Source organism: Aethalodelphis obliquidens, unplaced genomic scaffold (assembly GCF_003676395.1).
Source record: "Aethalodelphis obliquidens isolate GAN/ISIS:26980383/991018 unplaced genomic scaffold, ASM367639v1 scaffold23, whole genome shotgun sequence".
NCBI lineage: Eukaryota > Metazoa > Chordata > Mammalia > Artiodactyla > Delphinidae > Aethalodelphis > Aethalodelphis obliquidens.
Window position 1 is genome coordinate 6722068 of NW_020837967.1, and position 14718 is coordinate 6736785.

Below are 14718 nucleotides of genomic sequence, written 5' to 3' on the forward strand. Positions count from 1 at the left end.
CCCTGCAACAGCAGGCGGACTCTCAACCACTGCGCCACCAGGGAAGCCCAATCACCCCCATTTTACAAATAAGGAAACAGAGGCACAAAGGGTCTAATCAACTTCTCCAAGTTCCCGCAACTGGTGAGTTCAAGGCCAGGCAGCGTGGCCCCAGGACCTGCGCTCTAGGCCGCCATATCCTACGCTCTTGCCTCCATCATGTCCCTGCTCTCGTCGGGGATCACAGTTCCTGGATGGAAGCAATAGTTCCTCATCGACGGTCTTCAATCCAGCCTCAAACAGGCAGATGGCATGGGCCCACCATCGATATTTTTAGATTCAAAAGAAGCATAAAATCCCAAAGAAAGTCCTGAATTTAGGAAAAGATTCTCACCAATCAGAATAATTTTATGAAATTTTATTTTTAGGCATATCCTTAAAACTCTTTAATTACTTCTTTACTCTTAAAAATTTTGATGGTTTTTTCATAACCAAAGATGATCACTTGTGAGCAAAAGATACCGTTATGATTCTCATTTTTCAAAAGATTAAGCATATTCTTCATTATATTATTAGTAATAAAATCTTACAGATGGTTCCAGAAATATGTTTAATTTTAAAACTCAGTGGGGCTCTGAAATCTAATTAATGTTTCTGCTAAATGTTACTTTACAGAAAGCCAAGCTGTGAAAAATTAAGATTGATCTAAGATGCCATTTGGTACTTTCTTGTTCTTCTGCACTTCCCCCCCCCCCCCCGACTTCTTCAAAGCACAATCCCTTTCTCCACCAACAGGAAAACACCAAATAATTCAAGCCCATCCAAGAGTACAATAACATACACTTTGCCAGGAAAAACCCTGCTGAGATCTAGCAGGTCTTTTGCTATCTTTCATTCTTATGACTATTAAATTGTCAATAAATCACTTTAAGAAATAGCTATTCTTTTCTTTAAAGGCACATTTTTGTATTCTAATGCTCATCATATATAGAGAGAGATTATTTTAAATGCTACACATTCTCATATGCAAGGATAAAAAAGACGTACACAATTTTCAGAACCGTTAAGTATACATTTCTTTCCCCTACAGCAAAAAAAAAAAAAAAAAAAGGAAAAAAATACACTTCGGTAAAGCTCCCAGGCTGTAGGATTTTTAAATTATACATCAGTAGTTCAATCAGGTTTAAGTGTTAACTCCATAACTCTGCCCGATCAACTACACCAGACTTGCATGCACTCATGAATCTATAATAAATGGATACAATATACTTTATCAGCAAACATGCTATAGCTTAACAACTCCAGAATTTATTCTGAGGTAAGGAGTAACTGAAAACACATGTGACAAATGTAAACTTAAATGCTCTAGAAAAATAGGCTAAGGAACATCATCTTGCCATGGACTCAGTAACACCAAAACAGACTAGAATATAACAGCAAGTTAGAATCTCACCCAGAAGTTCAGCAGATACTTCAAACTCAGCACACCCAAAACGATTTCCCTAAACATGCTGCTAATTACCCCTCCCTTTCCTACTACGAATTAAGAGCATCACCACCCACTAAGTCAATCAACCTAGAAGCTTAGGTTGTCTTCAGTCTTCCTTGTATCTTCTTTCCACACCCAACCTACACTCTGCTGGTCCCATCCACTTCCGCTTCCATCACACCCTCTGCCCTTTTTCTGTCAATCCTCATCCCTAGATGAGGGCAGTAACTCCTCACAGGTAGCCCTGGATAGCTTCAAGCCAGCCTCCACGCTGCTATGACCTTTAAAAAGTGAGTCCCAGCTTAAAATCTTTCAGTAGCTACAAATAAAGTTCAAATCTCTACACGGTTGGCCCTTCACAATATGGCCCAAACTCACCTTCTAGTTTCACTTCCTGCTACTTTTTTTTTTCCCCCCTGCTACTTTTATGATCTGGCCACCTTGAACTATTTGTCATTCCCAACACACAATGTATTTTCATGCCTCTCTGACCGGTGTTTGCTTTTCATCTGCCTGTGATGCTCTTCCTCACCATCATCTGGCAAAACCCTATGCATCCTCTCAAGACCCAGTCAAATGTCCAAAACCTTTTCCAAATTCCTCCATCCTCCAGGCAAAATAAACTATTTCTTCAGCATTTCATGGCATGGACTAAGGACTCAGGTGGCCTGAGTTCTGCCCCTTCTTATCTGTTTCATTTGGGACGAGTTACGTAATCTTTCTGTATCTTAGTTTCCTTATCTATAAAATGAGGATTATTATGATTATTGTTATAGCACCTAACACCACTTGTGTTCTAGTTGGCCTAAATGCCCAAATTTATTATTATTATTATTATTAAAGGATGAACTCCTTTGAGTACAGGAACCATTTCATATACTCTTAATTTCATCACCTAAAACTGTGACTGGTGTATAAGAAAAGTTAAATAAACATTTTTAAACATAATTTACATCAGGAGAGACAAGCAAACAATACTATGAAGCAATTATGTAATAGCATTTTGTGGTCTTGGAAGCAGAGGAGTGGGAAGGAGAATGAATATGACTAGACCGACCAAAATCCTAAGTACTTTTGATAGCAGTTCGATCACTATAATACAGAAGTAAACATAAGTACAACAGTATCTCTAATGTAGCATAATAAAGATATGGATCATTCCATCATGTTGGCAATGCTTTTCAAAGTGCTGCTAAAATGTGAAACTACTGATGTTAGGAATCTATACAAAGCTGATATTAAATAACTCTGTTGCCTTTATACACTGACATCTTACTTCTCCCAATTTTTATTGAAATATTTCAAGCCTACAGAAAAGTGGAAGACCAATGCACCATATACTTATATATGCTTCACCAAAATCCATCAATTATTAACATTTTGCCAGATTTAATCTATTTATATTAGGGCTTTTTTTTGCAGGGGGGTGGGGGGCGCTGATCTATTAGAAAATCTCAGACGTCGTGAACACTCCAAATATTTCAAGTATGTAACACCAAAGAACAAGACACATTATCCTACATAATCACAGTAAAACTATTACACCCTTTCAAGAAATTTAAAATTGGTCCGTTACTTGGTAATAAACGGTCCATATACCAAACTCCCCACTTGTCCCAAAATCGTTCTTTAAAGCTGTTTTCCTTTAGGTGGGTTGGGGAGGGGAATTCAGAATCCAACCCTGGAACATACATTGCCTTTACTGGCACATCTCTTAAGTTCCCTTTGCTCTAGAACAGTCCCCTGGCCTTTGTTTGTCTTTCATGATGTTGACTTTTGAAGAGTCTAGTCCACACTATCTGGCTTTGCTAACTGTTTCCCCTAGATTTTGGTGGGACTATTACACAGGTGATTTTGTGTTCTTATGGCATCACATCCAGTGACAGATCATGCTGATTTGTACCATTATCAATGATACAACTTTTGATCCCTTGGTTAAGTGGTATTTGCCCAATTTTCCCACTAACTAATAGAGAAATTCCTTTGTGTAACTGATAAGTAATGTGGGTGGTGCACTTTGAGATAGTACAGACATCCTGTTCCTTAACAGCTCTACTCAGTGGTCTTCTCATCCACTATAATCTCTGTCTGAGTCAATTCTGATTCTGATGGTGGTAAAATGGTATGGTGGATTTTTTTTCCTTATGATTCTGTCTATATTATTAACTGATATTTTTCTATTAAAAAGTTTTTCCTTTCAAGTCCCTCCCCATTTTTAATATCACTAAGGTATAAAGGACTATTTTATTCAATGTGTTGAAATCCATTATTATCATCATCATTATTCTTTTTGAAGCTCAAACTGCCCCCAATTTGGCTGGACTGCCTCTTACCTGCTTGGAGCTTTCCCCTCTTCAGGCAGATCCTTTAGACATGACTGATCTGGCACAATGTAATTCAGGCTCACTTTATACTTTTTTCTATCCTAGACCTAGATCATCCATTTCTTTAAAGAAACAGTGGTTCTTTTTAATGGGGAATGGTATTCCAAAACTAAGACCTGGGTACTAGACAGATCTGGGTACTAGATATGCTCATCACTGAAATTTTTTAAATCATATAGGAGACCCTAGTATAAGAAAATTCTACTCCCCTGAGAATGTCAGAACAACATATATCAAAAGGAAAATGATGCAGAGGTCTTAATCTCCATCCTATATTCCCTTTGTTATCTCTCCATTACCTCCACTGATTAGGAAATGGTACGGTGTTGTATACTCTTCCCCAGGAGCTGTTTTCAGGAAAGGACTAAACTTCCATTTGAAGTTTGCAACCTGATACCTGATCATCTTAAATTCACATCCCCTCTGAATCAGGACTGGCCCCTCCTATTGGGGTAAGGAGGGTATAACGATTAAAAATGGGACCAATATCTTCTTGGTTGAGATCATTCAACCTCCAGTGATCTGAGACTATACCTTAATCCTATACAGGACCAATTGAATAGGAAGTATTTAACAACTGCTGCATCACCCACATAGTATGAAGTTGCCTTGCATTGGGTCCAATGTTCCTCCCACTAGCAACAATGATTTATAAGATAGGTAGTAAAGGCTACCCATATACACAGTGCATGGATGGATATTAAATAGCCTTCTCTTCTAGAATAAGAAGGCTCAGAACTCTACTGAAGTTCGAGTCTTCAGATGTTTTTTTGAATATTAGGATGTGTGGCTGAGGATAAAGCTGACCCAAGGCACGCACAACTAGACCTCACCAGCAGAGGTCAGGAGAGGATAAGGAGTGTAAGAAGCAAAGAGTCGTGTTTTGATAGAATAATGATATTGAAAAGTCATGTATTTTGAGCAAGATTTCACACCTCATAAAATTAAAATATAATTTTTAAAGATCTGAAAAGGCTCCAATATTCTGTTAAGCCATGCAAAATACTGCACTGCAAAAAGGAGTAGCTGAATCCATGAAAATTCATAGCTTTACATATCCTTTCCTCCTTATTAAAAACATCAATAAGCTCAAAGAAACAATATAATCCATTATTAATAGTGTTCTCTGCAGAGTAAATATAATAAGTGTGTGTGTTTATTTGCTTCAGTGACTGTCAGGGGGAATCCAAAGCAGTCTGCAAACACCAACACCCCTCCTCTTACGAGGGACTGACTGCCTTCCACACCCTATTTTAAACAGAGAATTACCTTATGTAAAAGGAGTACACTGGCAAAGTTGGAACAAAAGGCCCGATGACCTGACTATGCATCAGTGTACAAGTCTTCCCGAACGGCAGGCAGGAAGTACACGTTGCAAGTGGATGCTTTGTGAAGACTGATGAACACTTGTACGCTTCCACAAGGCTATCCTTTCCACTGATTTTATTGCCGCATATGAATATGCAGAATTTTTTATTACTTTCCTAGAAATGGCAGACCTTGGCCATTAGGACTAGGCAATCACTGAAGAACATATGAACTAAACTGAAACTAGAAAAATTGGGGGAAATCCTGATAAACTAAAAAGCTTCCAGCCTCAGACTGCTCTGCATGTGTCTAAAGTTCTCATTCCACTTTAAAGAAACCAACTGGGCCACACGATATGAGTGCAGTTTATAGACAAGGGGAGGACAGAGTCTCAGTCGGCAGCCTCAGAACCCCCACTCCCAGTAAAAGCCTGACAAGGGAATATAAAACTATGTCTTACGTTAAATTTTTAAGGTGTGCATATCATTTCATAGTGATTCCCTGTTATATTAAACTGTTTAGAGCAAACAATCCATTAATTATAACTTTAACTGCATTGGATAAGAGGTCTTTTATTGTACAGGCAAATCTCTTTAAAAACAAAATTAAAAACAACCTCCCTCAAGCACGCATTCTCCAACCAGGTTTTGTCTCATATTTCTTCTTTCCTTTACTGTCACATTTCTTGAATCATCTACGCTACTGGTTCCCACATGTCTGAATTTTCTGGACCAGGAATTCGTTTTGAAAGGGGAAGAGAGGTGGCATTGGAGAGAAAAGTCAACAGTGGGTTGCCAGATTTTTATTCTGCCAAATATGGATAAGGTACCTTCCAACTCTTTTCTCCCTCATTTCTCAAATAAAGCACACTGTCAACATTTGAAAGGACAAGCTCCGCCAACCTTTAAATTCACCTGTTTAATGACATAACACAGTCTTTATGTTCACCTGGTCGTTCACTCAGCCACCATTTATTAAGCACGTACTACGTGCCCTGCTCTAGGTTCTGGGGATACAAGTGAACAAAGCAGATGAAACCCCCCTCCTAGAGATTACATCCTAGTGAGGAAACAGACAAAATAAAGATACAAGTAAAATACTGAGTAAGTGAAACAGTGTGAGTACTAAAGAGAGAAACAAAGGACCGAGGGGGATGGTTGAAATGGGGGAGGGGGAGGGTTGAAATGCAGGGGGAGGGAGTTCCCAACTAAGAGCTGAGATGCCAGGGAGGGCCTTATTCCGAAGGTGGCGTCATACAGTAAATACCTGGAGGAGATGAGGGACCATGCCCTGTAGCTCTTGGGGGTAGGAGGAGGGGCTCCCCAGGAGAGGAGGCAGCCAGGCAAAAGCCTGAAAGAGGGAACATGGCGGGCTGGTCGGGGAACACTGAGGAGGTCGGTGGGTGAGCAAGAGATGGGAGCAGGAGAGGAGAGACTCACGGAAACCAGTCACAAGGGGTTCTGAGATCATTCTAAGGACCTTCCCTTTTACTGTGGATAAGCTGGAGAGCAGGCAGGATGTTCCCATCAAGAGTGACATGCTCTCTTATTTTAACAGGATCATTCCGGCTCTTGTGGTGAACAGACAGCGGACACTAGCAGAAGAAAGGAGCTGGAAGCCCCAGAAGAGAGGTTCCAGCAGACCAGGCAGCAGAAGTGCGGATGCTGAGAAGTCATCAGACTGTGGACACACACTGAAGGCCGAGCTGACACATGAGGTGTGGGGATGGTCAAACACAACTCAGAAGTTTTTAGACTGAAACCTGGAAGGGTGGCGCTCCCACTGGTTGAGATGGGAAGCTTGTTCACAGATGGATTTGAAGAGAATAACAGAAACCCCAGTTTGGACATTTTTAAGACATCTGAGTGTATGGAGTAAGCCAGACACTAAGTCTAGACACTGAAATGCACACACAGTCTGGGGGCTGGCGTTTAAAGCCAAAAGACTAGATGAGATGACCGAGGAGGAGATCCAGACAGGAAAGAGAAGTTCCAGGCCTGAGCCATGGGCTCAGGATAAAGTCATGAGACGAGAAGGAACAAGTGGAGGAAATGGAGAAAGAGCAGCCAGTGAGGAAAGAAGAATATGTGGAGAGTAGGGGGTTCTGAAGGCCAAGAAGTGGGAACGTGTGAGAGTGAGGCTAAGCAACCAATCACATGCGTGGGTGGGTCACTGGGAACTGACTACTTGGTGTGACAGTGCAGAGATAAGAAATAGGAAACACGAAGCAAGCACATCGGCTGGGCAAGGCCAGAGAAGGAGGTACTGGAGGTTTGAGAGGGAATGGGAAGCTGCACTAGTTAAAATGGGAGCAGAAATTCGCTAGGAGGAAGCGGTATGATGTCCAGGCAGCATAAACATCCAGCTGAGGTTTGTGATCATGGATGTAAAGTAAAACCAGTCATCCCAGTTGAGAGTCTTTTCCCAGTAGCACTGAGCCGCTCAGGTGCAGGTGCTGCAGAGGCACAAAGTTCAGCCCAGGAGAAGTGGGCAGGAGGGGGGAGGGGGCGGTCCCAGCCTGTGGCAGAGCTGAGCTGGGAAGAGAGGGGAATGAAGACATAACAGTTGTGGGATCCAGAGGGTCCACGGATTAGCCAAGTCAGGGCACTAACAGAGAGAGAATGGCCGGAACGTGGACACAAGCAAATCCCTGTGTGCCCACTTCCAAGTGGTCTGGTAGAAGTTCACCAGGGGCAGAATTGGTAGAAAGCGCCGTCACTTCCTTCTCCTGCATCCCTGGGCCGCAGGGGCCCGCCTTCTCCACCAGCACCACTGCCAGGGCACGCTGCACACACCATGCCCCTGAAAGCCACTATCACTTCCCACTACTGTCTCACCTGACCTGCCTCTAGTCACTGGATGAACAGCCAGCCGCTCAGAGCAGAAACTATGCCGTATTTGATCCTGATGTTCCAGGCTATGGCCTCGATTCTAGACCTGTGCTTGATATATAGTTGCTAAGCAGTAATAGAGCTTTATTAAGAGAAAGAAATTTCTTTGCCCAAACATCAAGGTTATGACACAGAATCAGGCAGTCACAAGAGAATTTAACCGCAGGAAGTACCCGTAGGGCTCTCTACACGGTATATGTAAAATGGCACTTTTTATCCAGAGTTATGCTACGGTTCTAATTTTCAGGAAATTTTTTATTTTAGAAAGCTTTTCTAAAATATTTTTCAAATTCCAATTCCAATTTTACCTCCATTGTCTGAAACCCAGCCTCCTTCCCCCATCAAACATAAACAAACTGAGAATAATCCCCCCGATCAATAGCCTCCCTCTCAAATCATAAATTCTACAATTCATTTTTAGGTACATAAAACAATGGAGAGGGGGAGGGAGGCTCTGAGCAACCTTAGACATTCAGTCGCTGGTTCTCATGCACACCCAGCTATGGAGTCAGCTCCCCAGCCAAGTGCAATGAAGAAAGGGGAACCACTGAGTTACAAAAAAACTGATGAGTTTACTATATGTAAGTCTTCAAAATGCACATGTACTTATTTGACTACAGCAAACGCTTTTTGTTGTTGTCTGTGGAAAATGTGATTAAAAGCTCACGGCACAGTTATGTTCCAAAGAGCTGCTGGTCTGGACCACGGCTTTAGGAGCCGCATGGTGCTTTAGAGGCACCCATGAAACTTGTACACTTTAGGGGCCCAGGCTCTCGCTGCTCCCAAGCTCTGTGCTCTCACCAGGCCCGAGTCCTGAGGCATCCTCGATGGAGAACTACCCGCGCCCAATGCACTCTCTGCTAACGCCTACCTCTCCTTTTTTCCAAGTACCTATCAGAAGTTCCATAAAATCTAAAGTTATTTCACCATTAATTTAATTACTTTCTTACAGTAAGAAACATGAGGGTCAAATTCTAACGATGACTACAGCACTGACATATAACACGGCACTCACAATCACAAAGGTGGCAGGTTTTATTCCTCTGATGAACGTAATTCCCCGGTAACTGTAAACAAACGCAGAGCTGGACTTACCCGTTCCATAGCTGCATTATGATATGGGAGCTCCTCTTCACTGCAGAGGAAAAACAGTGGATGTGAAATAGTTGAAACCAGAGCAAACTTTTAAAACATTATAAACCTGTAGGTAAACATGATGTACAACCATTTATTTATCATCTCAAGAGCTACGTAAGCTTCCATTCCACCGAATTTAACATAAAACAATGAGCTATTCTGTAACCACGTCCCCTGTCTTCAAATCTCTAGACACACTCTGTCCAATCCAGTCATCTCCTGTCACAGGTGGCTGTTTAATTTTAAATGTAAATTAAAATGAAATAAAATTAAACTTTCAGTTATGAGCCTCATTAGCCATGGTTCAGCTACCATACTGAACAATGCAGATACAGTGAGAACACTTGCACCACTGCAGAAAGTTCTACTGGACAACACTGCTCTAGTCCAGGAGTCAACAACCTTTTCCTGCAAAGGTAAATATTGAATTGTAAATATTTTAGGCTTTGTGGGCCCCACAGTGTTTTTCATAATACTCAACTTTGATGTCGTACTGTGAAAGCAGATACTGACAGCATGTAAATAGAGTGTGGTTTTGTTCCCATGAAACGTTTACCAAAATAGGTGGTGAGCTGGATTTGGCTTATAGGCCATAGTTTGCCAACCTCTACCCTAGACCATCACCTCCACTTTCTGTCTTCAACTACAGCCTGTAACAATGATTGTTCAAAAAAATTAGTATAAGGAAATAAAACTGTCTCCCATGGATTTATGAATTAAAAAGAAAACTTCAATTTTTATTCTGTAAATAAGGAAAGCTTCATTTGTCAAAACTTCAATGGGAATAATTTTAAAAAATGTAAATATAATAAAAGATCAAATCCATTTCTCTGATATGGTAATTTTGTGATACCACCTGCAATATAAAACATTCTGAGACTCTTGAATTAATTGTCAGTAATATGAAAACCATGTACTATCTGTAAACAGTGCTATGTACTTTGAGTTGCTCTATAAGTAGTACTGATGTTTTGACAAGAACTATCCATATTCTTCCCTTAGTTTCTATTGACACCAGATAATAACACTTTTAAGAGTACAATATGTTAGTATTCAAGAGTCCAACGTTTTCAAAAGCACTCTTTTGCTACTCTGGAGAGTCCTTAGGTGAAGCGTGAAGCTACAGCAATGAAACTGACCAAAAGGTGTAAGAGCCAAAAGAGATCTCAAAGAGATAGTCCAACCCCCTCATTTCACAGATAAGAAAACTAACATTTTCACTCAGACACCATCACTCATCCTAGTACAGAGATGTTCAGCACTATCTAACCCAGTGGGTTCAAACTTAGATAAGTATCTATCTTCAGATTGTGCAAGAGTATATAAAAAACAGGCTAAGAAACCAATTCTCAAGAAAAAGAATATGAGGATTAAATATAAGTTGTTTTTTTTTTGAAGTGCCTACTCACCTTTTTTTTTTTTTAAATAGCTTTTGTTAGGCTCTTAGTCTAACTTTCCCTGCTGATTTGTAATCCTGATTACTAGTAATGCATGAATTACCAGTGATGCATGAATGGCACCCATCCATTCTTCATTTACTGGCAGAAGAAGGCCTGTCAACACTACTGGAATGTACTTGCTAGGTGATGAGGTCAGCAAGGACATCTTGAAAGAATAAGAACATCTGGCAACCTCTGTGTGCACCAACAATGGTATTTCTGGGGTGAGTGGGCTGGGCTGCCCTGGGCAAGAGCAACCTTCTGTGCAGCTGATTTGAGCAGATCCTGACCTAACGCTGAACACTGAACATTCCTAACTGCACATGAAGTGCCAACTCTGGCTGCCACCAGAGGACAAGCTCTTCAGTGTCCTCCTATTCACTAAACAAGACTAACAGACCTAACTGTGCCTGTTCTCAACACTGAATCAGAACCAAGTTCTGCACACATCTGTGGAATGGTGCGAATCATCTGCTCAGGCTACATGGTCTGTGCCAGGCAGGTCCTACCCCCGCCTCTGGCAACCACCAGTATGTTCCCTATATGTATGAGTTTGGGTTTTCCTTTTTTTACATTTCACACATAAGTGACATCACACAGCATTTGTCTCTCCCTGACTTATTTCACTTAGTATAATGCCTTTAAAGTCCACCCATATTGTTTCTAATGGCAGAATTTCCTTCTTTTTTATGGCTGAATAATATTCCCCTGAATATATTCACCACACATCCATTCATCCGTTGATGGATGCTCAGGCTGTTTCATGTCTTGGCTACTGAGAATAAAGCTGCAATGAACATGGTGGGTACAGATACCTTTTTGAGTTAGTGTTTTCAGATACATACCCAGAAGTGAAATTGCTAGATCAGACAGTAGTTCTATTTTTGATTTTTTGAGGAACCTCCATACTATTTTCCATAGTGGCTATACCAATTTACGTTCCCACCAACAGTGTACAAAGGTCCCCTTTTCTCCACATCCTTGCAAAACTTGTTATTTCTTGTCTTTTTGATGATATTCATTCTAACGGGAACAAGGTGATATCTCACTGTGGTTTTGATTTGCATTTGCCTGATGATTAGTGATGTTGAACACATTTTCATGTACCTGTTGGCCATCTTCTTTAGAAAAATACCTATTCAGATCCTCTGCCCATTTTTTTATTGGATTGTTTGGCTAGAGTTGTATAAGTTCTTTGTATATTTTGGATATTAGTCCCTTATCACAGTGGTCCCCAACCTTTTTGGTACCAGGTACTGGTTTCGTCGAAGACAATTTTTCACGGACGGTGGTGGGGGGATTGGTTCAGGTGGTAATGCGAGCGATGGGGAGCAGCAGATGAAGCTTTGCTCACTCGCCTGCCACTCACCTCCTGCTGTGTGGCCTGGTTACTAACAGGCCACAGACCGGTACCGGTCCACAGACTGGGGGTTGGGGACCCCTGCCTTATCAGATATATGATTTGCAAATCTTTTCTCCCATTCAGTAGGCTGCCTTTTCATTTTCTTCATGGTTTCCTTTGCTATGCAGAAACTTTTTAGCTTGATGTAGTCCCACTTGTTGTTTGTTTGTGTTTGTTTTTACTTTTGTTGGCTTTGCTTTTGGTGTCAAATCCAAAAAATCATCACCAAGACCAATGACAAGGAGGTTACCACCTACTTTTTCTTCTAGGAGTTTCATGGTTTCAGGTCTTATGTTCAAGTCTTTAATCCATTTTGAGTTGATTTTTGGGTATTGTATAACATAGTGGTCCAATTTCATTCTTTTGCATGTAGCTGTCCAGTTTTCCCAACACCATTTACTGAAGAAACTGTCCTTTCCCCTTTGTATATTCTTGGTTCCTTTGTTATAAATTAATTGACCACATATGCACAGACTCTAACAGATCTACGTGTCTGTTTTCATGTCAGTACCATACTGTTTTGATTACTGTAACTTGTAATAGAGTTTGAAATCAGGAAGCATGATGTCTCCAACTTTGTTCTTCTTTCTCCAGATTGCTGTGGCTATTCTGGGGCTTCTGTGGTTCCACACAAATTTTATAATTGACTGTTCTATTTCTGGGAAACATGCCACTGGAATTTTGATGAAAACTGCATTAAATCTGTAGATTGCTTTGGGCAGTATGGACATTTTAACAATATTAATTCTTCCAATCCATAAGCATGGAATACCCTTCCATTTATTTGTGTCTACTTATATTTCATCAATGTCTTACAGTTTTCAGTGTACAGGTCTTTCATCTCCTTGGTTAACTTGAGATTCCTAGGTATTTTACTCTTTTGGATGCAATTGTAAATGAGACTGTTTTCTTAATTTCTTTCTGATAGTTTGTTACCAGGGTACAGACATACAACTGGTTTTTGTATGCTGACTGCATATCCTACAACTTTACTGAATCCATTTATTAGTTCCAACATTTAGTGGAGTCTTCAGAGACTATATAGACAGACATATCATCTGCAAATGGAGCTGGTTTTACTTCTTTCCTTCCAATTTAGATGTGTTTTATTTCTTTTTCTTGCCTAATTGCTCTGGCTAGGACTTGCAATATTATGTTCAATAAAAGTGGTGAGAGTGGGGACCCTTGTCTTGTTCCTCATCTTAGAGGAAAAGCTTTCAGTTTTTCATCACTGAATATGATGTTAGCTGCAAGCTTCTCATGTAGCCTGTATTATGTTGAGGTACATTCACTCCATACTCATTTTGTTATGAGTTTTTATCCTGAATGGATGTTGAATTTTATAAAGTCTTAAGACCTCATAGATAGAATGTGATCCATTCATGAATTTTCTTGCACTATTGCTCCGTTTCTAAAATCTTTCATACAAAATCTGCTATGTGCTCAACACTGATCTCCAAAGAACTTTTCCTCTTCTAGTCTCTGTGTTGGCATACACTCTTTCACGGCCTTCCAAAGAGAAAACAGGGAACTATGCCTTATCAAGAGCTATACACAATGTATACATACACACGTGAAACACTGTGGCAGCCTCAGGCACCATGGCTGGCATGCTGCAGGAGTGTACTAATGTTGCTGAATGAATGTATGAAGGGAAGGATGAATGCATGCCTGCATTCATGTATGCATCCTTACCGTGACACCTAAATATCCTCCAAGTAGAAGAAAGGGAAGACCAAAATCTGGGTGACTGCAGTGTTCTTTTAGATCAGCAAACTACAGCCCCTGAATGAAATCTGGCCATCGGCCTGTTTCTGTAAATGAAGTTTTACTGGAACACCACCATGCTCATTTATATATTGTCTATGGTTGTTTTCAGGCTACCATGGTAGAGTTGAATAGCTGTAAGAAAAACCATATGGTCCACAAAGCCAAAAAGTATTTAATATCTGCCTCTTTACAGAAAATGTTTTCCTACCCCTGCTTTAGAAAACGAAGGTTTGTCGTCTAATGGAAAGAGGCACCTAGAGACTGCTTAAAGAAAACACCAAGCTGATAGCAAGAAGCTACGCCTTGTAGAAATACACAAAGTAAAAACAACAACATAGTCATCACTGGAAACACAGGGACCTTACCCGGATCTATTTTCTTTTATCTGCTATTAAGCTTAAAAGAATTACTAATTAGAGTGTATGTGCTTATAATTTCTCAATAGCTCAAATGGAGTATTTCTGTAACTATGAGATAAACTTTCATTTGGAAACATAAAAGTTAACTTGTGAAAATCAGTTATTCAATATACTGACTAAATTTTATTTCTGATTTTGTAGCAAATTTTGCCTAAGTTTAGATTTACTCTAGTCAAAATTATTGGATGGGTAGAAAGAGTTCTCAAGGCCTCGTCATTAAAACAGATATTCTTTAAAAACAAAAACACCATTATTCTGGCTTACAAATATTTATATAGTCACATTAAACTACAGACAATGTGCTAAATTTTATAAATATACACATTTTGATAAGTAGTTGAAAATCTGAAGCTTGGTATTAATTTTATCTTTATTTTTGAAACAATTTCCTTCTAATTCTTCTATTAATAACTTGTGGCCTAAAAGCATTATCTATGATTATCCAAATACCAAGCATTCTTTGTCGAGCAGACTGACAGTGACTATTTTTGAAAAAAGTG

At 40.1% G+C, this 14718-nt stretch overlaps 1 protein-coding gene across 7 annotated transcripts in view; it reads right to left on the minus strand.

Moving 5' to 3' along the window:
- Positions 1-14718, minus strand: part of USP6NL (USP6 N-terminal like) — a 185868-nt gene that overhangs the window by 40580 nt on the left and 130570 nt on the right. For all 7 annotated transcript variants that reach the window (XM_027121606.1, XM_027121609.1, XM_027121605.1 and 4 more), the window contains one exon: positions 9147-9186. In XM_027121606.1, coding sequence (XP_026977407.1) covers positions 9147-9186 — 40 coding nt within the window. The remainder of the gene's footprint in view (positions 1-9146; positions 9187-14718) is intronic.